The sequence below is a fragment of the Festucalex cinctus genome, chromosome 1, assembly GCF_051991245.1.
Source record: "Festucalex cinctus isolate MCC-2025b chromosome 1, RoL_Fcin_1.0, whole genome shotgun sequence".
In the NCBI taxonomy this organism is placed as follows: domain Eukaryota; kingdom Metazoa; phylum Chordata; class Actinopteri; order Syngnathiformes; family Syngnathidae; genus Festucalex; species Festucalex cinctus.
In genome coordinates, this window is record NC_135411.1 from 7372401 (window position 1) to 7396778 (window position 24378).

General features: G+C 38.6%; 1 protein-coding gene across 3 annotated transcripts; it reads right to left on the reverse strand.

Annotated features, from left to right (window-relative positions):
* Positions 1–2275: 2275 nt before the first annotated feature.
* Positions 2276–23033, reverse strand: wdr47a (WD repeat domain 47a). 3 transcript variants are annotated; one of them, XM_077514027.1, is made up of 17 exons: positions 22838–23033; positions 20284–20453; positions 20118–20201; positions 19956–20040; positions 17766–17897; positions 17492–17668; positions 15916–16430; positions 13466–13586; positions 10593–10774; positions 8186–8425; positions 8029–8092; positions 6476–6636; positions 6228–6397; positions 4942–5112; positions 4741–4872; positions 2940–3158; positions 2276–2856 (listed from the first exon to the last, which is right to left on the reverse strand). In XM_077514027.1, the coding sequence occupies exons 2-17, from the start codon at positions 20439–20441 to the stop codon at positions 2714–2716; spliced, it is 2754 nt and encodes a 917-aa protein (XP_077370153.1). In that variant the 5' UTR covers positions 20442–20453; positions 22838–23033; the 3' UTR covers positions 2276–2713. The 3 variants fall into 3 exon arrangements, with proteins under 3 accessions (XP_077370153.1, XP_077370169.1, XP_077370159.1); XM_077514043.1 differs by lacking the exon at positions 22838–23033 and adding an exon at positions 22657–22830; XM_077514033.1 differs by lacking the exon at positions 22838–23033 and adding an exon at positions 22640–22830.
* Positions 23034–24378: the final 1345 nt, after the last annotated feature.

Below are 24378 nucleotides of genomic sequence, written 5' to 3' on the forward strand. Positions count from 1 at the left end.
AAAGTTCGCCGTTTGACGCACCGGATACTCACAGTTTCACACGAGAATGTCCATTTTCAAAAAAAAAAAAAAACGACGACAGCAGCGGGAGAAAATGGGAATGTAAAAAAACACACACAAAAAAACAAAACAAAACGTAATTTGATCTGCTGTGTTGTGTTCACGCGACAACTCAAGAAAGGCACCATCATGAAAAAGAACTTCGGTCCTGTCAGTCAAAGCGCATGCAACCTGGTGGGAATCGTGTGTGTGCGTGCGTGTTTAATAATGTGATGCAGTGATGAACCTACGCTACTAGTGAGGCAAAACTGTGCACTAGTTGACGTCTGTGCTTTCCGACTATGGAAAGCCATTGGAGCATTTAGTTGATATCATAAACATCCCCTTTAAAAGTTCCATGCACTAGTATGACAATGCACTAGTATCATGACTGTCTGACTCGCATTTTATTTTTTATTTTTTGCCACTACTAGTGCCCCTTTTGGCCTACTCGTGCACAATTAAACCTCAATCATAAGTTACTGTACTGCACTAGTAACATTACCAGGCCTAAGTAGTAGGCATGTGTCATGTAATAGTAGACTCCTGGACCCAACCAGTAGCACCAAAAATGCTACTAGTAGTAGTAGTTAGTTGTCCTACTAGTGTGCAAAAATGTTATACAGCAGTGGAAAGAAATATTACTAATATATGTAAAATCCTTGAAATCCAACTTAAGGTGCATGTACTAGTACACTTTTTTTTGTGTGCTTACTAGTAGGACAACTACATGTGAATCAGTAGGAATTTTGGTGCTACTAGTAGGATCCAGGACCCAACTAATAGCACCAAGATGTCCACTAATAGTTTTGCCTGACTAGTAACACGCAGTTGTCCTACTAGTATTCCAAAGTTGGCCTACTAATGTGCAAAAATGTTATACAGTAGTGAAAAATCCGGAAATATCCAGCTGAAGGTGTATGCACTAGTACACTTTGCGTTTACTAGTGTCAATGTCAAATTATCAATAGGAAATTTGGTGCTGCTAGTAGGATCCAGGACCCAACTAATAGCACCAAAATGCCCACTACTAGTTTTGCCTTACTAGTAACATGTCATTGTCCGACTAGTATTCCAAAGTTGGCCTCCTAGTATGCAAAAAAAAGAAAAGAAAATATTACTAATATATGTGAAATCCTTGATATCCAGCTGAAGGTGCATGTACTAGTACACGTTTTTTTTTGTGGTTACTAGTGTCAATGTCAAATTATCAGTAGGAAGAATTTTTGGTACTACGAGAAGGATCCAGGACCCACCTAATAGTCAAGTCATCTTTATTTATATAGCACCAAAATGCCCACTACTAGTTTTGCCTTACTAGTAACATGTCGTCTAACTAGTATTCCAAAGTTGGCCTACTAGTGTGCAATGATCTTATCCAGTAGCTAAAAAATATTACTAATATATGTGAAATTCTTGATATCCATCTTAAGGTGCACGTACTAGTACACTTTTTGTGCTTACGAGTGCCAAATTATCAGTAGGATTTTTGGTGCTAACAGTAGAATCCAGGAGGCTACTAGTGTGTGACCTATACAGTAACCATTGGTATGTCCGAGTAGTGTTGGATAGTAGTTACTATTAATTCCGCACTAGTAGGCTAAAAGTGGCTCAAGAGCAAAAATAGTCCGAGTACGAGTTGTTCATCTAGTGCGCAGAATTGTGTTTGTAGTAAAAAGAAAGTACATTCTACTAGTACACGGACCTTAAAGGAATACTTGACTCATTGAGCCATTTTCAGCAGTGAAAAGTTCAGATTTTGTCCAGATTTAATTTTGTTATTTTTCATGTACAATTAATACCTTTAAAAACTATTTTTTTCCTCTTGCTGTCGACTGATGATGACATCACTGATGATGATCGGTAACAACCAATCATGGCTACATGTTTTCTGGGGTTGGTCAACAAAGTGAGCCATGATTGGCCGTTACCTACTTCCTCAGCACAGGTGATGTCATCATTAGTCGACAGCAAGCACAAAAATGACTTTTTAAGGGGATACCTGCCTCGTTGAGCCATTTTCAGCAATTAATATTTTGTCTATAATTAATGTGGTAACTTCATTATTTATCTTGTACACTTAATACCTTTAAAAAGTAATTTTTGTACATGCTGTCGACTGGTGATGACATCACCTGTGATGAGGAAGTAGGTAACGACCAATCATGGCTCAGTTTGCTAACCAACCCCAGAAAGCAGGTGAGCCATGATTGGCCGTTACCTACTTCCTCAGCACAGATGATGTCATCATCAGTCGACAGCAAGTACAAAAATGACTTTTTAAGGGGATACCGAACTCATTGAGCCATTTTCAGCAATTCATATTTTGTCCATAATGAATGTGGCAACTTCATTATTTTCCATGTACAATTAATACCTTTAAAAAGTAATTTTTCTACTTGCTGTCAACTGATGATGACATCACCTGTGCTCAGTTTGCTAACTAACCCCACAAAACAGGTGGGCCACGATTGGCCGTTACCGACTTCCTCAGCACAGATGATGTCATCATCAGTGGACAGTTCAACGAGTCAAGTATCCCCTTTTAAGCAGGTTATGGAAAATATGGAATAAATGCTGACAATGATTTTCCATCGTGCGATGCCATGTGCTTCATTGCGACGTCCTACGATGCTAACGGTGACGTTAGCGTGTTTTCCGAACCGCGCGATCGTCACGGGTTGTGCGTCCAGAGCGTGACGGTGCGGTCGGCGGACGAGGACAGGAAGGAGAGGTCGTGGGTGTGCCAGCGGCACTGGATCACCTTGTCGCCGTGCTCGCCCACCACCGTCACGGGAAGCTGCTTGGTCAGGTCGCCTGAACGGACGGAGGAAAAAAATAAACAACTTTCAAAAATGGGAAGCAGATTATTATTATTATTATTTTTTTTAACGACTGACCTTGCAGGTTGGTGACCATGACCTTGGCGTCGTAGGACCCGGTGAGCAGGTAGCGCGCGCCGGGCGAGAAGCGGACCGAGCGCACGTCGCTGGCGTGCGGCCGGTACACCTGCACGATGCGCCCGCCTCGGATGTCGTACAACATGCACGCGCTGTCCTCCTGGCCCGTCGCCAGCAGGCGCCCGCTCGGGTCCACCGCCACCGAGGCCACCGGGCTGCCTGTGGGGGGGGGGGGGTTAGACGGACGCAAGTCCATGTCACGTGACACGTATCAGACTTCATCTTGAGTGTTGAAATCCAACTTTTGGGTCCATGTGCTGTTGATTCTTCAAACTAGGCAAGGCCAAGGTTGCGTAACTGCCACCTGATTCATTAGAAATCACTTTTAAATCTTATCTAATCTAAAACTTATTGGAGGAAAACTTATTGGAAATTTATAAAACATTTTTTTGGAGAATTTGGGGAATTTAGGAAAAAATAAATAAATAAATCAATTAATGTATTTTATGTGTGGTCTTCATGTGACGTTCCAGTCGTACTGAAAAATTGTGGCCCCCTCCCATATTTACAATTACCAATGAGGTAAGAAAAAAAAAAAGAAAAGTTTTTCAAATTTTCTTTTGTTTTTGTGGTAAACCATGTTTAAAGAAAATACATAGAATACTTTATTTTAATAATAAAGTAATTCATTATATTGTTGTTGTTCTAAATTTAATTATAATGGACATTCATAGATGTTTTGAAAAATGAAAATCTATATATTAACAAATATAATTCATTTTATAATGTATTTATGTATATATATTTATGTATATATATATATATATATATATATATATATATATATATATATATATATGTAAAAAATGTATTTCATTTCAATAAAACCTAGTAATTCATTATATATTTATTGTTCTAAATTTAATTATAATGGACATTCATAGATGTTTAAAAAAAATGAAAATCTATATATTAAATATAATTCATTTTATAATGTATTTATATTTGTAAAAAATGTATTTCATTTCAATAAAACCTAGTAATTCATTATATATTTATTGTTCTAAATTTAATTATAATGGACATTCATAGATTAAAAAAAAAAAATCCACATTTTAATAAAATTATTTTACAATGTATTTATATATGTAAAAAATGTATTTCATTTCAATAAAAGCAAATATTTATGATTCATTTAATTCTAATGGTCATTCATAGATGAGGTAAAAAAAAATGAAACAAAAATAATGAAAGTGTGTATAAAACATTGTAAATAGTTCATTTTACTTTAAGAATAAAATCAATACTCTTCAAATTCATGAGGTAATAAATAAAACTAAAACTAACCAAAATGTTTGAAAAAAAGTATATAAAATATTTAATTTGTTCATTTCATTATATTTTTAACATTCCTAATTGCTTTAAAAAAATGGTTATTCATAGATGAGACAAAAAATAACTTTCAATGTGAATAAAATATGCAAACTAGTTCATTTGATTTGAATAATAAAATAATGTCTATTGTAATACAAATATTAATTTTAATCAATGTATTACTTTTGTTTGTTAAAAAATACAGAACCTTGAAAAAGGAATTGCATTAAAAATTGCAGTTGCAAAAAACAAAAAACAAAAAAAAACTGCATTACTGAGGGGGAAAAATTGCAATGATGTTATTTTTGGAAATGTTTCATCCCGATATAAAACAGTTAAATCGACGCAACTGTTGGGCTCGCTCAGCAACGTGCGTCCCCAACTGAGCCAAAACCACATGAAGAAAGCTTTCCAAACGTCGCCATACCTGATCCGTGGAAGGCCGTGCCCACCACCCGCACGCAGGTGGGCACCCTGAGGTCCCAGAAACGCACCGTCTTGTCCTGGGAGCCCGACGCGATCATCCACCCCCCCCACGTGTAGAGAGACAGAATGTGACCTGCAAACAAAGCAAAGGCGCACGTGTCCAACAGGGCGGTCTGGCCGGTCGCTTGCGCCAGCGCGTTACCCGTGTGTCCGCTGAGCGCGTGCAGTCCTTGGCCTCGCTGGCAGTCGGTGGTGTAGATGTTGCAGTCTCCCGCTCCGGCGCTGATCAAGATGGCCCCTCCGCTTTCGGGACCCTCCATGAAGGCCAAGTCCCTGATGGTGCCGTCGTGCATGCTGAACTCCAAGTCTGGGCCTGTGGGGAGGCAAGTAGAATTTGTTTTTCTGTCTGTCTGTCTGTGATATAGCTAAATATCTATCTGTATTGCTAGCTAGCTAGTTAGCCATCTATCTAGCCATCCATTCATCCATCAATAGAGCTAAAGCTACATAGCTAAAAATATCCATCTTTCCATCCTGTTTTTAATTTTTCCCTAGGGGATAAATAAAGTTGAATTGAATTGAATCCATCCATCCATCCATCCATCCATCTGAATAGCTAAATACAGTTAGGCCCAAAAATATTTGGACAGTGACACGAGTTTAGTTATTTTAGCTGTTGACAAAAACATATTCAGGATACAGTCATAGAATCAATTTAGAATTAATGTGCAGACTCTCTGCTTTATTTTGAGAGTATTGGCATCCAAATTGGAGCAGGGGTTTGGGAATTACAGCTCTTTAAAATGTAGCTGTCTCTTTTTCAGGGGACCAAAAGTAATTGGACAATTGTCAGAAGGCTGAAAAAATAAAATAAAATAACATGAGCCCTTCCCTCATTAACCTGTCATCAAATACGCAGTTTAAAAGGTCTGGAGCTGATTTTCGGTGTGGCATTTGCATTTGAAAGCTGTTGCTGTGAACACACAACAGGCTGTCAAAGGAGCTCTCAATAGGGGTGAAACAGCCCATCCTGAGGCTGACAAAAAAAAACACATCAAAGAGAGAGCAGAAATGCCAGCGTTTAGTGATGTCCATCGGTTCCAGACTTCAGGCAGTCATTGCCTGCAAAGGATTCCCAACAAAATATGGAAAAGTACCATTTTACTTTACGTTATGTTTTATGTGTCCAATTACTTTTGAGCCCCTGGAATAAGGAGCATTTGCACAGGAACAGCTACAATTCCTATATGCTTAATCTATTTCTGTTCTACCTCTTGAATTAAAGCTTCACGTCTGCACTTCAATTCCGTTGTAGTTGTTTCCGTTTAAATCCACTGTCCAAATATTTCTAGGCCAAACTGTAGCTAAATAGCTAAATAACTATCGATCTGGATAGCTAGCTAGCCATCCACCCATCTATCTATCGATCATCTATTCATACATCCATCTCTGCCCTGAGTCGTTCTTCAGTGTTTACCAATGCTTTACCTGTGGCGTTGCAGGTCTCGGCGCTGAACGGTAGAACTTTGACGTATTTGTCGTTGGAGCCGGTGGCCAACAACTGCCCACAGTGGCTCCAGGCCACACAGTAGATGGAACCTTTGTGGTGTTTGTTCCTCTTGAAGCGGACCACCGGCTGTTTCGCTGGACTTAAGCCACTTAGCAAAAGAAAGGATTTTTAAAAAGGAGGAATAAAGTTAGCGTCGTATAGTTATTTGTCTGAGTGCGACAGTCACCTGGTGTCGAGCGTTTCCGGATAAGCGCAGACGCGGAGAGTTTTGGAGTTGGAGCCAACCGCGTAGAGGGCGCCAGACGGGTGGAAGGAAACAGCACGAACAGCCTGAGTGTCCTCCAGAGTATGCACGGGCACAAACAGTTGTTTTTCTTTGTCGTCACCCTGTATTTAAAAAAAAAAAAAAAAAAAAAAAGTCAGATCAAAGTCAGATTAGATCTATTTAATAGAACTGTGTTTTGAGATAACCTCAATCTTAAAGCAGCATGTCACTGCATTAATAATAATAATCTGGTAATCCTTATTAGCCTCATTGTGAACTAAGCTGTATATTATGCTGCATTCGAGGATGGTCGGAAGTCAAACTTTTCAAAGTTCAAACCAGGAAGTGTGTACGGCAGCGCCCCCTTGAACTTGGAAATTCCACTTGCGAAGTCGGAAAAAAAGTGACGTCACTCTACAATGGTGACCCCTTTGGAAACACAGGCCGTAAATGGTAAATCACAATTTATTGGAGTATAAAACTGGATAGCTTTCTTCATTCATAAATATCCAACATAACTTCACGTAACGCAACGTACTTGACAGTATGCCGCTATATCATGCATGAAATCATACGGTGAACTACTGAACTGTATGGAATGCTTGTGAAATAAGATAAAAACAATACATGAAGCAAAATTACAAGAAGGTAAGTTTTCTGGAGGTCAAAATGAGTTTTAAGAACCAAAATAAAAAAACAATTTATCACTAATCCGCCATTTTGGTTATTTACTTTCGCCTCAAACGCTTTCAGGTCGGAACTGGGAAAAACCAACTCGGATATATCCGACTTCCGACCATCCTCGAATGCAGCATTAGTAATACAGTTTTGGCTAATGGTGATAGCCAGTTGCTATCCTGAGCTCACAACAGTTTCTGACACGCATGTCACTCACCAGACCTTTTAAAGCTGCACACCCTCTATGTCACAGGGACGTATTATAGTGTGGAACGTGCGGACGGTGACCCCAGTAGATTCAATTTAAATATATAAGAGAAAGGCTCCAGCACCCCCGTGACCCTTGTGAGGAACAATCGGTTAAGAAAATGGATGGATGGATAAATCAAACTGAATTAAACTGTTCAGTAATCGAAAGTACATTTCAACTGTGGCTCTCCTTTCCCATATGCAGGGACATCACAGAGGGCATACTGGCAAAGCTGATTAAAACGAGTTACAAACTGTAGTTTTCTGCGATGGGTAAGTAGGTATGGTTCCATAAAAAAATGTACAACGGCTCCAATAATTGACGCAGGTTTCAAAGCAAACATGGTGAAGCAGCTGCTAGCTGTTATGCTGCACACAGATATAAATTATATTTTTAAAATCAGTTGTTTTGTGTATTTCATTCCTTCGCTTTTAAAGGTCTTTTAATCTTATCTAATGTCTGAAAATGTTTGTAGGTGGTGTGCTTTGGGCTACCTTATGATAATAAAGCTGCCTTGCCTTCTAATTTATGAATAGTAAGCGCTAATGAACACAAAGCACAATGTGTACATTGTATGTAAACACACCTCTTTACTGTGGGATAACGAGCCCGGTGAGTCACCGTGTGGACCTGCTTTGTGATTCTGCATGCTGTCGACAAACACAAAACAAAAATTCTTTCAGATGTCTTGTCTGTTTGTTTGTTTGTTTGAGTGTGAACGAACGCTGTGACATCGCACCAACCTCTGCGAGGAAACGGGAGATTCGTTCGGGGGCGAGACTGGACGGCCTCCCGCAACGTGCTGCGGTGTGCTGCTGAGGGCCCCGCCCCCACCGCCCCTACTGCGTTCGGGGCTGGTCGAAGGGGGGTTGTTGTTGCACTCGGAGGCGTCCGCGTTGCCGTTGCACTGCTGGGCCAACGACTTCACCTCCTCTCCTAAATTCTCCATCCCCACGTTGAGCTCCTCCAGCTTCTGGATGGACCTGACCACAAACGCACACATCATGTTCTGTGTCATAGACAGGCTAACAAAATGGCATTATGTCATCATGATGTTATAAGCCTTTAACCAACAAATATTACAACACAAACTGGAGCAACATGTCGACATATACGTTCCTCTGACAATAATTATTAATTACTGCAGCTAACTTACTGAGGGGCGGAAACCAATCTCCAAAATGCAGTATATTGCCCCCAGGTGGCCAACGCCAGAAGCACCAGAAAATTAGCACAATGTTCACTGAAGCAAAAATTGTGTAAAAAAAAAAAAAAAAGCTGAATTATTTATCTTAGGAAAAATAGAAGCAAATTCTCTCTTATGACGTTTTATCTCGACAAATCTTTGTTCTAATCATTTTTGTTTAATACAATTTTAAAACAAAATTATTAACAAAATTTTATTCTCACAATACAATTTTTTTTTTCCCCAAAAATAATTACGCTGGGTATCAATTAAAATTTCCTCAACCGATTACATTTTTTTTCCTGACTTGATTCACTTCAGTTCAATGCAATATTGATTAATTATGGAACATCAATTCTTCTTAAATATCAAGGACATGATGATTATAAAAAAAAAAAAAAAAAAAAAATCCACAAACATTACATTTCAAATAAAAGTAACTGAAAAAGAAAATTTATTCAATAGCAATTAATTTTTTAAACCCAACCCTATAAATAACAGTAATAAATAAGTACATTTATTATCATAACATTAAAAAAAACTTAAACATTTTCCCTTAAAAATTGTCTTTATAGGGATGACTTGACTCAGACATTTTCATGAGTAAAAATTGATTTTGTCTACAATTAATTTGATAATGTCATTATTTTTCCATGTTGAATTAATACCTTTAAAAAAAAAAAAAAAAAAGAAAAACACATTTTGCCACATGCTGTCGATTGAAAATGACACCACAGATGCTCAAAGCTCAGGTAAGAGCAAAACACGGCTCACCTATTTTCTGGGTTTGATCATGTGACGTTTGCAAAGTGAGCCCTGAGCATGCATGATGTCATCATCAGTCAACAACAAGTGGCAAAATGTGTTCTTGGTACATGAAAAATGATAATGATGACCTTATCACATTAACTATAGACAAAATATTTTCTACTGCTGAAAATGGCTAGATGGGTATCCCTTTATTCACTCATTCACTCGCCGCCATTTTCACATTTCGCAATCCCGTTCGCTCCTGGCCGTTTTACTGGATTTTGACTGATTTTGCAAGGCCCACAGAATATTGTGTTCTATTGCTATAAAAGCATGGAACCCATCAAAAGAAAGATTCAAGTCTCTTCTTTCATCAGGAAAAGAAAGTATGTTTCTATCTGTTTCCGTAGCAATTAGCATTAGAAGAGAGCTAAGTTTCATCAGTTTTCACAAATCTATTCAAAATTCTAAATGAGCTTTTTTTTTCTACATGGCCCTGGTTGATCTCCTTTGCTCTGCTGCCACCTGCTGGCCGTTTGTGTAATAACTTCCATTTCTGCAACCGTTCTTTGCAGTTGAGAGGCTGCATCAAAGCCTTCTGTATGCTCTAGCATTAAAAAAAAAAAAAAAAAAAAAAAAAAAAAAAAAAAAAACGTATAAATATTTCTTTGGGACACTTAAAACATAAAAAACAAAAACAAAACGTATTTACATGTTATTGGGAGCAAATGAGTTAATTTAGTATTTAGGCGTCTAGGGTAGTTGTGTTTGATTGGCATTGGTGTTATGGAAAAATTGCAAAAATATGTCCTCTGTAAGTATCCTTGGATCAAAAAGAGTTGGAGAATCCCTTCCCTAGGTTTTCAAGGGATTTCTCATGAAGCTTCTATTTACATTTGGTCGGAAATGAGAAATTATTCCTGTGAACAGACACATTCTTTCTTCTGGTTGCAATGTATGCGTCTGATCTTGAAGTGAAGTGACTAACACAACTTCTGTCATATTTCAGTTGAATGAAATCGAGAGAAACAGCTGAAGATGTGAATAATGCAGATACTGTGGCCATTCTCTGGGGAAATGTAATAAGAAAAATGGCATGATGTGCTGGTCAGCACAGATGGTGCATTGTGCATTGGGGGAGGTGTGAAAATGTTCCCCCCTCTCTCTTTTTCGTCTGCCGGACGCGGAAAGGCGACAAGCCTGCGTTTCTGTACCTGTTGAGGAACTTTTCCGTGAGGCTGTGCTGCAGGTCAGCGGGCGGAGGCTCCTGCTGCACGCCGCCTTCCAACAGCATCTGCTTGTACATCTGCCTCTGCTGCTGCTTCTGCTCCAGGTGCTGCTGCACACGGAGGCGCTGGCGGTAATACTCCTCGTACTTCTCGGTGGAGTCCCACAGCTGCAGGTTGGAGCACAACGGGCATGCGTTATATAATACACACAGAAAAAAAGGATTGGTTTCGGGATATGATGGGAAGTATGAAAACAAGCCGATTGGAACACAAAAGAAATTTCATGCGCGAGGTGGGTCATTGTGTGGGAATATGTCAAACTCCACCTACATTCTTCTCCCCTTGAATGAAGGAAAATGCAAATGTACTGTATCAACGAGTACATTTCAATGTAGTGAAAATGGAAAAAAAAAAACTAATAAATGTTTTAAAAATTTAAAAACCCTGTTAAGTCACTTTTGTGTTATTTTAAAATATATTGGAAGCAAGGTTATTTATTTTAGTTAACTAAAACTAACAAAGAAAATAAAACAAATTGGAAAAAAAAAATCGTTAACGAAATAAAATAGATGAAAATGCTTTTTAAAAAATGAAAACTAACAAACTACATTTTATGTTTACAAAACTAACTAAAATAATTATAATTATAGAAAAAAAAAATGTCCTTTGTTTTAATTAATTTAATGTAGGAGCCTTTGGGTTTGATTTTAAATGTGATTTTTAAGTCAATTTATTTTGATAACCAGAATAAGGATATTTGAAAGTGTGTCACACAGAAGTGACATCATCTAGCAGCAGCCAATAGAAAAGCACCTTCAGATGACATCGCCAACAAGGTGTTTTTTGTTTTTTTAATTGTGGACAAGTAATATACACATTTTTTTTTAAAACTAAAACTAATACTGAAACTAACTAAAATTAAACTAAAACTAAGCATTTATTAAATAACTAACTAATACAAACTAACAGAACTAACCTGAAAACTACTGAAAACTAAGTAAATTTAAAAAACAAAAACCAAACGAAATGAAAAATTCCGAAACTATAATAACCCTTGTTGGAAGATACAGTAAGTGTTGAGAATGTGCAGACTGAGATCAATTTAGTAATGAATTTGTGGAAATATAGCATGAAACTCTTTTTCACACTAGTCGTCTTGTTTTGCGGGCGGGGCTAAAATGGGGATGACGTCACGAGTCGCCCCTCCCCGCTATATACGTGCCCTCATTTCATCTGGGGCTAATTGGCGCAATTGCCACTTCCTTCTTAATAATAATTGTGCAATTAGCCATCAAACTATGCCCATTATAGCCCGAAAATATACATCCTCCCTGAAGTGTTTTGTGTTATTTCGGTTACAATGCATCTGCCATGTGCATGCACGTGCTTCCCATGTAGCAAGATGTTATACTGTTTCATGACCAAGTGCCAACCCCAAAAGGTCTTATGAACTCCATTTGTGTTTTTTTTCTTCTTGACTTGATGGGAACTAAGTGCATTAATCAAGATGTTGGTTGCTATAGCTCAACCCAAGACAATGCACATTTTAAGTTCTATTGTCATCTGAGATGTAAACCAAAGCCCGGCTTGACATCCTGAATGTATGTGCTTGAAGCTGCAGGTGCCTGTCAAGCTTGCAGAGGGACGATGACTCATGTTGTGATTAAGCCGAGTTTATATTTAGACATCCAGTGCAGGCGAACACCCAGAGAGGAAAGACAACACGCCAGCTCCTAAGCAATGCATGATGCACGACAGTAAACACTGCATCCCCCTGCATATTGCATATTTGGGGTTCACAATCCATCATTTCCAAGTTTTATGTACTTTCTGGAATGGCCACAAGATGTCACCAAAGAAATGTCAGGGAAGTAGTACAGTAATCGTTATCAAGGAAGTCAGTTGGAGGTGTTACATCCTGATTGAGAAACAAGCTTTGTATGCAATTCTAAACATTTTTGGGGGTATCAACTACTTGCAGTTTTCACAATTCACAGAAGGCTCCCTCCCCTGCAAGCAACATTCAGCATTGCCATATGAGTATTACCGTATTTTTCGGATTATACGTCGCTCCGGATTATAAATCGAACCAGCCAAAAAATACATAATTAAGAAGGAAAAAACATATATAAGTCGCACTGGAGTATAAGTCTCATTTTTGGGGGAACTTTATTTGGTAAAATCCAACACCAACAACATACATGTCATCTTGAAAGGCAATTTAAAATAAAAATAAAAGAGAGAACAACAGGCTGAATAAGTGTACGGTATACTAACGTTACATGACTGACATGCCTGGTAATGTCAGCAACGACGTAACATATTAAGAGTTGAGGAGTGTTGAAGCGCGGAGCCAAAGGCTGGCGTTTTATTGACGTCACCTTCTGAGGTCTTAACAGCAACTCCCCACTCAGCTAGAAGCTAACAGGCTAACTCCCCTTTCCGACATAACAAAACCTTCCCACCCGGAACTCTCCCTTCGTCCCAACGTTCCGTGAGTGAATTAAGTTCCCATCACTACAAGTTATTCATATAACTCTAGCATAAAGAACATGCTAATAAGTTTACCAAACTATCAGTTTCACTCCAAATCACTAAATCCAATGAAATCTTCATCCTCGGTGTCACTATTAAACAACTCCCCCAACTTGGGTGGTAGACGATGCAATGTTGAACTTATCAACACAGGCCTAGAGCGCCCTCTTGCGGTTTAGTGTGAAAATAACATGTGAAATGATATAATTATGTGTTAATTTCACACATAAGTCGCACCAGAGTATTAAGTCGCACCGCCGGCCAAAACTATGAAAAAAAACTGCGACTTATAATCCGAAAAATACGGTAAGTTTGGGACTCACCTCGTTCTTTTCAGCAGAGCCACCAGCTGGTGGTGCGTCCTCTCCAGGAGCTGAGGCGGGACGCGAATTCTGAGCTCCGCTCGAAGCCATCATTTTGTCCACAGGTGTGTCGGTCCTCGACCTACAAAAGCAACACACAGTCACACACAGTCACACACACGAGATCTCATAAGCCAGCTTTGAACTACTTTTGTTCCCCAATGTTTGTACCGCCATCCATGTTTCGACACGGGCCGTTTTTTGCAGACGCACACAGTGGACAGGAAGTTAAGTTAAGTTAAGCTAACAGGCACCTCCCCTCGTTTACTCATTAACTATTGCTGCAGCATCATCTGTAAATGACTTTTAAGACACTATTCCATGTGTAATGTTGACAAAATGGTGTTTGTGTGAACTTGTGTGAAGTTAGTGTTTGTGTACCTACTTGCGCGCTAATGCTAATCATGATTGCTAACCGCTAATTTTGTTCATGTTGAATAATTAGTGGTAATTAGTAGCTATATCCAGACAATTCAATTCATGTAGATATAATGATGTATGTGTGAACTAATTAGTGATTGTTTACCTTAAATGGTACTCACTAGCGCGCTAATGCTAAGCACGATTGCTAATCGTTTAGCATAGGCAAATTTTGTTGGTGCTTACTGCTTACTAATTGATATGTTCAGAAGATAATAAATAATAAGTAGTTACATCCATTCAATTCCAGTCATGTTCAACCCTAGTCAGGGTTTTTCCTGTGTACAAAATTCGGAGGCGGCCACCTCCCCACCTAATTTGCTCCCCACCCTCCAGCCTGAGCCACCAGTATCACTCAACATAGCGCTCCAGTTGCGTTGCTTGAGCTCGGTAGCAACGCATTTTAACTGCAGTTGCAGCGTTGTGCCATTATGGAGGCGATATATCAACAGTAGTGCACTGGAAAGACCGGCCGAACCAACAACAGAACAAGAAAAAGCTTTCTTTTTCTTTATTGTACCGATAACGAACAGATTATGGAGCACTCGATCATTTCCTGTTTGCGACAACCGCGACTGATACCAAAATGCCGATACCACTAGTAAATAAAATTCCCCACCCAAAAATGACAGATGATTACAAAGAAAGACGTTAAAATTGCATGAAATTAATGGCATCTTTGTATTCATATCATTTCTAATTTCTAGTCCCTGATAGTAAAATGGTTACAGGAGGGTGGCTGATAATTAGGGATGGGCGAGTACCGATACCAGGTATCGGTATCGGGCCGATACCAGCCTTTTTTCAAGTACTCGAGTACTCGTGACGCAGACGAGTACAAGCGAGCGACGGCAGAGGGGGAAGACGTTAAGTGAGTCCTCTTTGGCTGTAGGTGGCGCTAGCTTGCAGCAGTTTTTCACCAAAACTTCACCGGTTTGAAAATACTTCAAAATTGTGAATCTTAAACTAAAAAGAGCATTTTTGTGTTTTATTTTGAGCATTAAGACTATTGAAGAGTGACTGTGCTGTTTTTTTTGTTGTTGTCAAAATTAAGGGAAATATATTTGTTTAAAAATATCTTTTAGTGATTTTTTTTTTATTTGTCAAAATGTACCACTGGTATCGGCAGTTGGTATCGGTATCGGTGAGTACTGAGGGTCCGAGTATCGGTATCGGTCTGAAAAAAGTGGTATCGAACATCCCTACTGATAATGGTATCTGTCATCACCGTGACTACCGATACTTCAAATAAAACTGGTACTGGCACCAATACCGATACCTGGTATCGGTAGTCACCCACCATAGTTAGGATAATACCATCTCTGCCTCTATTAGAGGCAGGAAAAACCCCATTAGTGGATTAACAAAAAAAATATGGAGAATGGGTGATTACTTGATTATTTGATGGACTAATCAATAGGATAATTAATTTTTAAAAAGATTTGATAGTGACAGCCCTAGTTAACATTTAAGATAGACAAAAGACATGAAGAATAAAATTGTTCGACTGAGTTTAACATTTTGCTCTTTAAAAATCATTCACTGCCTTTGACAAGTATACTTGTCAATTATATTTTTTTTGAGCGGGGATAGATGGGGGAGAATCTGATTACGCTCCACTGTAAATGTCAAACCTGGAAACAACTTTACTGATGCCCAACCACCGGTAGATGACATCATTGCCCCATTTTATACGAAATAAACACAGTTTCGGAGTCCATGGGAGAAATGGCTGTATTTTGGCAAACCTACATTTTTCTACTGTCAATTATAAAAGAACGGGACAAGGCAAAAAGTAGGCAGTCTATTCTGTCATTTGGTAGATTTGGTTTTTATATAATTATTGAACGTAATATCGCGTGGGTATTGAAAATTTTGAAATTTTCTAAAATGGCTGGCAGTGAATGAGTTTTAAATAGACAAAACAATGAAACAAAATTGACACAAAAGTGCAGATTTGTATACAATAGTAGTAGAAAAGTTGAACTTGCGTTTCTGGCGACTCCTCAAAAATGCTGTGGCAGTCGGAGCTCTCCATCATGAGGCTCCTGCTGAGATTCTGTGCGCCCGCTCCAGGATAGTGGAAGTTGGCAAACGAGTGAGACATGGGAGAGACGCCTTTCCCCGGCGCCACCTCGCCCCCGCCGCTCGCTCGCTTCTCCTGGTTGGACAGTCCGTAGGACAGCCCGTCCAGGGCCGGGTTCAACGAGCGCGACATGTAGGTGTCGGCGGACTGGGGCCGCCGCAGCGGCGAGGACGGGTACGGCGACAGTTTGCTGATGAGCGGCGTGAGCAGGTCGGCGTAGCCCGTCTTGGCCGGTTTGACCAGGCGGTCCACGTGGATGTTGAGCTGCTTCTGCTCAAAGGCGCAGGAGAAGACGCTGTGGGCCAGGTTTTGCATCCAGGACAGCAGGGACAGGTCCACGTCGTCGCAGCCGTTGCCGCACAGCATGTCCACGCCCAGCAGGACCTCGCTCTCGGTGATCTCTTCACCCGTTGCCTTGCTCTGCACACAGACACACATCCCGCCACAGCTTTGACACAACAACATTCCTTGATAAAGGATTTCCGCAAATACAGTGGTACCTCTACTTACGAAATTAATTGTTCTGGAAGAAAGATCTTAAGTAGAAAATTTTGTAAGTAGAGACGCATTTTCCATGTAAATGCCCTAATCCGTTCCAAGCCTCCCAAAATTCAGACATAGATGTTTTATAAAGCATAAAAATGCATCGAAACATGTAACAAATACATGTTACAATTACATTATTGCACAATAAATGAGAGTTGTGCATAATGTAAAAAAACAAAGAATAAAAATGATGGTCATTTACCTTTTTAACTGCTGTCCTCATCGTTTTTTGCCCTCTTTGGTTCATGTTCTCCTCTCTCAGAAGTGGTTTTTTTTTTTTGCCTGGTGTTTTGTAAAGAACTGATCCATGGATGTTTCCTTTTTTTTTTTTTTTTTTTTAAAACCATCCTTCGGAATTGTCCAAGGCAAACATCATCTTAGTGAGCAAACGCCCGACTGGTGAACACTTTTTCTGGCCGATTCTTTTAAACTAATTCTGAAACTTCATGGAAACTTCCGGTATGGCATCTTTTTTCCAAAAAAAGGCCAGTCTTGTCGCAATTAAAAACTTACTGTGCCTTCATCAATCACCAATTGTTTGAATTTTTGCACAAATTCGTTGGCTGTTAGTTCATACATTTACGAAAAACTATGGGAACACCTCATGGGCCGCGGGATGAATGATGAGGACGCTGTATAGACACCGATCTAGGATACGCTCATAGATACCTATGGTAGAGGTTCCTCTTAGCCAATGGGATGCCAGAAAGATGCACAAACATCGATCTAGTATTTAAGCTCATGGTAGGTAATAGCCATAGCCGAAAGTATGTTGCATTCCGTAATGCATTTTTACCTTTCGTATCTAGAAATTTCTTTCGTAACAAGAGGCAATATTTTCCCGTTGAGGCGTTTCGTAACTCGAAAATTTCGTATGAAGAGACGTTCGTAAGTAGAGGTTCCACTGTCGTGGGGAGACTGCTGTCGATCCCAACCTGGCAGAACTCCACGCAGCACTCGTAGAGGACTCCTTTGAGGAGCAGCTGGAAGAGGCGATCGCCGCTGGCTTTGAAGCCGGCCTCACTCAGCTTCCTGTCCGCCGGGATGAACTCGGCCACCATGGCGCAAGCCTCCTCGAAACACTGCACCCGGGCCGTACTCGGGTTCCAGTCCTGACAAGACGGCGGCGGTGAGGTCACAAAGCAACTCAACCACAGATGCCACGATGCTAGTTTAAAAAAAAATCAATCAATCAATAAAAATTCTTGCTTTAAATTCGGCGTGGTTGGTGAGGCGCGGCAAGGTGAGCAGCAGACACAGTTTGCTGTAGTCGTCTTTTGACGGGCAGAACTCCTCCAGGCTGTGCAGACACTTGACCGCCTCCTGCATGGTGAATTCCAACTAAAAAAAAAAAAAAAAAATGTCACGCAAGGAACAATACAATTGAAAGTGGCATCTAAGGCTGTGCAATTAATCAAAATTCAATTACAATTTCAATTATTACACTCCACAATTACAAAAATCAGCATAATCGTAAAAAAAAAAAAAGAAAAAAAAAAGAAAAAAAAAGATTCTTAATACTCATTTTGAGTTGCTTAAATGTATAAATTTACACCTTTTTTTAATTTTAAAACAACAAAATTAATCAATTTTAATCCAAAAGTAACCTTCATAATTATTGTGCTTCAAATAATGATTTTTTCGTAATATTTTTTACGTTTACACAGCCACAATTACAAAATCAGCATAATCGTAAAAAAATAAATAAATAAATAAATAAAAATACTCATTTTGAGTTGCTTAAATTTATACGTTTGCCCCTTTTTTAAATTTTAAAATGACTAATCAATTTTAATCCAAAAGTGACCTCCATAATTATAGTGCTTCAAATAATTTCATTTTTTTAAATATTTTTTACGTTTACACATCCACAATTACAAAATCAGCATAATCGTAAAAAAAAAAAAAGATTATTAATACTCATTTTGAGTTGCTTAAATTTATACATTTACACCTTTTTTTAATTTTAAAATAACTAATTTAATATTTTTTTTATCTAAAAGTATCTTGCATAATTATAGTGCTTCAAAGAATTTTTTTTTTGTAATATTTTTTTACGTTTACACATTTTCTTGTTTTGCACCAGAAAATAAAATTAGCATGATTAATATCTTCATAATTTAGCAGCCCTACAACACAGTGCACACAAGTTTTTGCCAACATAAATTAACATATATAATCTGTTTGGCCCAAAAGAAGCTTACATAAATGTAGTGTTTCAATTTTTTTAATTGGTTTTAATATTTGTAAATGTTTAAACATTTTCTTGTGCTTTTTTTTTTTTAACCAAAAAATAAATGTTTGAATAATCCTGATTTCAATTATTGCCAAAATAATCATGATTATGATTTTTTCCCATAATCGAGCAACCCTAATGGTATCTATATTTTTGTTTGTCAGAATTCTCTGCATTGGCTCAAAAAATGTTGGGAAATACGTCCATAACTATCCTTAAAGTAGAAGTCAACCTTCAACATTTCCTGACAATAATGTTATATGTGACCTCACTAGTTTAAATATGACAGTCTAATATTAATCAGACTGTCATCTTTAAACTAGGGGGCGGCCATTTTGCCACTTGCTGTCGACTGAAGATGACATCATAGTTGTTCCAATCACAGATCACCTGTTTTCTGAAGTTGACCTGTGATTTGGTTATTATGTGAAACCTGAGCAACTGTGATGTCATTTTCACCGGACTGCAACTGGCAAAATGGCCGCCTACTGATGATATTAATAAAAACTGCTAGATTTTGCTGCTCAACTCATATTCCACTAATGCAAATCTAAATGGGTAAAAAATGAGGGTCAGAACTTGTCCCTACTGTCAAAAGCGTATTACATACTCCAGCGTTCACAGATGCCTGAATGATGCGACCTCATCCTGTCACCACGCACAAGCTGCGCCACACTGTCACAGGCTGCAGCTACGTGACAGCACGGTTGAACCAGATCACACTGTTGACCCCATTTACACGAACCAGCGAGTTAAACGAAGGCAGATTTGAGTGAATGACAAGAACAATGTAGACAAAAAAACGGAACCGACGCTTTAACCAGGGGGGGGGACACGCACATTATTGATATTACATATTGTGCAATATCAAGATGCGCGCAATTTTTTTGCCTACATGAGTGAATGAGTACAGGACACACTAAAAAAAAAAACTACTCTGCATTATTTACACAGCAGTTAGTGATGGGCTGTAGCTTAATTGCATCTAAGTGCTGACTTACAGAATACTCTTTCGTGCAAAGCAATTTTTAAAGTAATATAATCATCACCTCTGTCTTTGCAAAAGGAATTTGACACTAATGTCTAATTGTTTTGAAGCACAAAATTCAGAATGAAATTCCAATTCTAACAGTGTCAGACACAATCTTGCTGCTTTTCCTTACATGCTGTGGCTCATCCTCAGCAGACATGGCGTTATTCACGCACAGCGCTTCCAGAAACTTCTGCTTTAGCACGATGTAGCGGAACCTGGGATGGACAATTTGTCACCGTGATATTTTTATTCATGACTGAGAAGTAAAAGCAGTGCAGTTGCAACAACATACCTCTTTTTGTCAAACTTCTCCATACACTCCAAAGGCTGAATGAACTGCAGGACTTCATCCCATTGGCCATCCAGCACCAGTTGCCTAAAAGCAATCACAATAAGTTGACGTCTACAACTTTTTAAGATACTTACAAGAGAAAAAAAAACATTGCAATCGAGGCTACCTGAGGAAGAGCATGTCGTCCGAGTAGAGGCCGTTGATGACGCCGCTCTCCTTTTCCAGAGCCAGCATGCTGATGTGCAACTTCCTGGAGTGGAGGAAGTCCAAGATCACCTTGATGATCTCCACCTCCTTCACATTTATGGTTTCCTCTTCTGTCATGGTGGCGACGGGCTGCAAATAGCAACAGAGACACACTCGAAATCCACAAAAGCCTCTGGAACAAATCACTGGCTTAAAACTCGGCATTGATTTAAAAAAAAAAAAAAAAAAAGCGTTCCATGTGTTCATGTACACTTCTGCACAAAATGTGGAAAAAAATAATGGCTCCTTTTTTCTTCAGTTTGCTCAAGTAGCGAATCTGAAGTTTGCCTTAACTCAAACTTTAGCTCGTAAGACAAAAAAGAAAAAAGAAAAAAGGTGACCAGGCGACGCCTCGGGGGGAAAAAAATGGGGGTATTTTGAAGGTAAAACTATAATTGCATCAAGTCTGGTTGCTTTAGTCATGATAATGCTAAAATATTTTCCCTAACTATATTTAAGATCCAGTTAAGGGCCAACATTCAATTGTAGGGATGTAACGATATCCAAACATCACGATCATACGATATTATCATGATATGAAGGCCCTGATACGATAATTATCACGATATTGTAGGGAGGTTGGCGATACAAAAAAAGTCACAATATTGTAAAAATAATGAGTTCATACTAACAAAAATAAATAAATAATAATACATTAACTTACAATCTCTAATAACACTTAATATTGAGGCACACATTGAGCTATTCACATATTTACTCGGTTCACAAGCATATTACGTTTCCCTTTCTGACTATAAGCATGGATTTTAAACATAGAAGGGCCAAAACATGCCTTGTGAAATTTAAACTGCACTAAAAATCCAGCCACCAGAGGGTGCTAGAACTGCACAAATGGAAATCAATCTGACTTCTTTCTTTTTTTAACAGATGAACTACTTTTAATATTGTGACATGACAACGATGATATATTGCAGGGCTGGGCAATAAATCGAATTAATTCGATACATCGTCATTTTAAAAAAATCGAATCGTTGAAAATTTGCTAAATCGTGAAATTGAGTTTGTTTACAATAGCTACCAACTACTTAAATTGTGGCATTTAAGCACAAATTATGAATGTTAAGTGTATGTTAAAACTGATCTAGAATCAATATACTTTACTGGTGTCTGAACAATTTGCACAGGAATTATTTTTGAATAAATGTAACCTTAAAATAAACATTTGTTGGATGTATTAGGTTAAAATCATCCTGAATGACTGCGAAAATGGAGATTTTCTTTTTTGGGCATATCACACAGCCTTAATATATTGTGGCAGTTTTAATATCGCGATATCACGATATTGCCATTTTCGTTACATCCCTATTCAATTGTGTAAATTCCTGCTTTATTCACGCTAAACCCCATGAAAAAATTTCCTGGAATTTTGCAAACCTACTTGAAGCAACGTGACAAAGCGTAGCCATGTTTGCAGAAATCTCTACTTTAAACGTCTTTAAAATCCCCCATAACAAATACATTCCCGAAAAAATATATATGAATATTCTACTGCTCACATTGCTCTTCTGGATGAAAATGTTCCATTTGCACTACCTATGTCAAGTTTATAGGACGAGTGACACTATTTGAAACATCAGAGTCATTTTGACATGTCAACTTTGACAATATTGACCCCAACGAGTTCATTGTGGAGATAAAGTATTTTCTCAATAAAACTTGTCAGCCAAACAGAGAAGGTGTTCCCCGAGTAACAGATGAATCGAGAGGCTTGTTGAAGGCGTTTTTGATCAAATTGCCCCAAAACTTTCCTCAAAAAGGCAATTTAAAAAAAAATTTTGCATTGATTTTGCTACAAATGTAACTCACCAGTCACATCATTAGATTTAGATAATACCTGTATAGCCGTACGGTAATTACCCTTGTACCAGAACTACCAATAATCATTTATCAACCGTCAGTGACGTGTAGTAATTTAACAGTATAATAATTATTATTCCGTTATGGCTGCTGGTTACTATGCAATTTCGAAACACCTCGCAGCAGAAGTCAGATGAATGATGACTACGTTCACAAATACTTCTGATACTCGGGCCAAACATTTGCGAGTGTCTTTGAATGAAAAGGGGCACAAACAGAACCCGAAACATAACAAGAATATTCAAGAAAGTCGATGCTAGGTTAGCTTGCGAAGAAAGCGGCGGTTAGCAAAAAAAAAAAAGCCATAAGGAGATTAGGCTACTTGTTAGCATTACATGCCTCGCGCAGCTGTCGGATTACAGCAAAAGCAGCAAATAGTTCAATTGGGAGAATCATACCAAGCTGGCTAATTTACCAGGAGCCACTAAATGGGGGAGATTTGACTAGCTCTCGCCAGGCCGAGGACGGGAGGAGAAGGAGAAGGAGGAGGAAGGCGGCGGCATCATCATCATCCGCTCGTTAGCCGGGCGGGGTGCTCTGTTCCCCGGCGACAAGCGACGTCAGTAGTTGGAGGGGCAGCCGGGAGAAACACTCACCGCTTAGGAGAAAAAAACATGGGCTGAAAACACAGCCGCCGCGTCTCCGTGACGTGAACGCACGCTGTCACGCCGGTGGCGCTCGGTGTTGTTTCTTGTTTGACTGAAGGAAGGCAGTCCTGTCCGCCTACCGTCACGTCCTCCTACTCAAGCCGACTGTGACCCCTGACCCCGCCTTCCTTCCTCCCGGCTTGATGCATGTGTGGCTCGTCCCGGCCCAGCCCAGTGAACTTCATCTTCCAATTCAAAGTAAACAATGCACGTTGATAACAATAAGATGATTGCTGATAATAAAATGTGATGATAACCTAAAAAAATAAAAATCAATTTGTGTTGCTAATTAGGGATGTAACGATATCCAAACATCACGATACGATATTATCACGATATGAAGGTCACGATACGATAATTATCACGATATTGTGGGAGTGTTGGCGATATTTAAAAAAGATCACAATATTAAAAAAAAAAAAAAAAAAAAAAAAAACGAGTGCTCATACTAAAAAAAAAAAAAAAAAAGCACAATATTGTGCTTTTGTACATAACAGCAATGCATATAAATCATCTACAATCTCTAATAACAATATTGAGGCACATTGATCGCTTCACAAGCAAATAAGGTTCCCCTTCATCTGACAATTAGCATACATTTTAAACATAGAAGGCCAAAACATCCCTCGTGAAAATTAAATTGCACTAATAAACCAGCCACTAGAGGGTGCTAGAACTGCACAAACGGAAATCAACCTGACTTTTTTTAACAGATGTGTTCCTTTTAAACATTGTGAACATGACGACGACGATATTGTGGCAGTTTTAATATCACGATATCACGATATTGCCCTTATCGTGACATCCCTAGTTGCTATGGTGACAATGAAACACAAAACAATTGGTCTCCAGGGCAGTCGTTCTCAAAACCTCACGTAAAATACCACCTAAAAAAAAGTATTTTTCAAAGTACCTAGAAGGCACAAGTGTTAAAAAAAAAAAGAGAGCTTTCAATTAATAGCCTACTAAGAAGTGCATATTAAGCTGTAATGTTATGCAGTATAAAAATAACACTAAACACTAAACACTTTTTTTTTTTTTTTTTAGTAAATTTTGTAACCTATTTTTATTTTTTATTTTTATTTTATTTTATTTTATTTTTTTTTTCCCTCTGAATGTTAACTACTGTTTTTTTATGCTTATGTGTTGTCTTTCCTTGTGTAAAGCACATTGAGTTGCCTTGTGTATGAAATGTGCTATACAAATAAACTTGCCTTGCCTTGCCTTGCCTAAAAGGAACATTACAAAAAATGTCTCAATTAAAATGTATCACTCGACGATTAAAATTATGCTTTTTTTTCTTCTTGACGTTGAAATGCAAATGTGTTGAATTTAAAAGGTAAATACAACAACTGTATTTAAAGTGATTCTTTTGCTTCCACACTTAAATTACTGGATACAGTAAGCTGTAGCCTATACATTGTCAGAAGTGTCAAAAGTACCCACACTCTGTACTTAATTCAATATCTTATTTTGAAATGGCTTGGTCA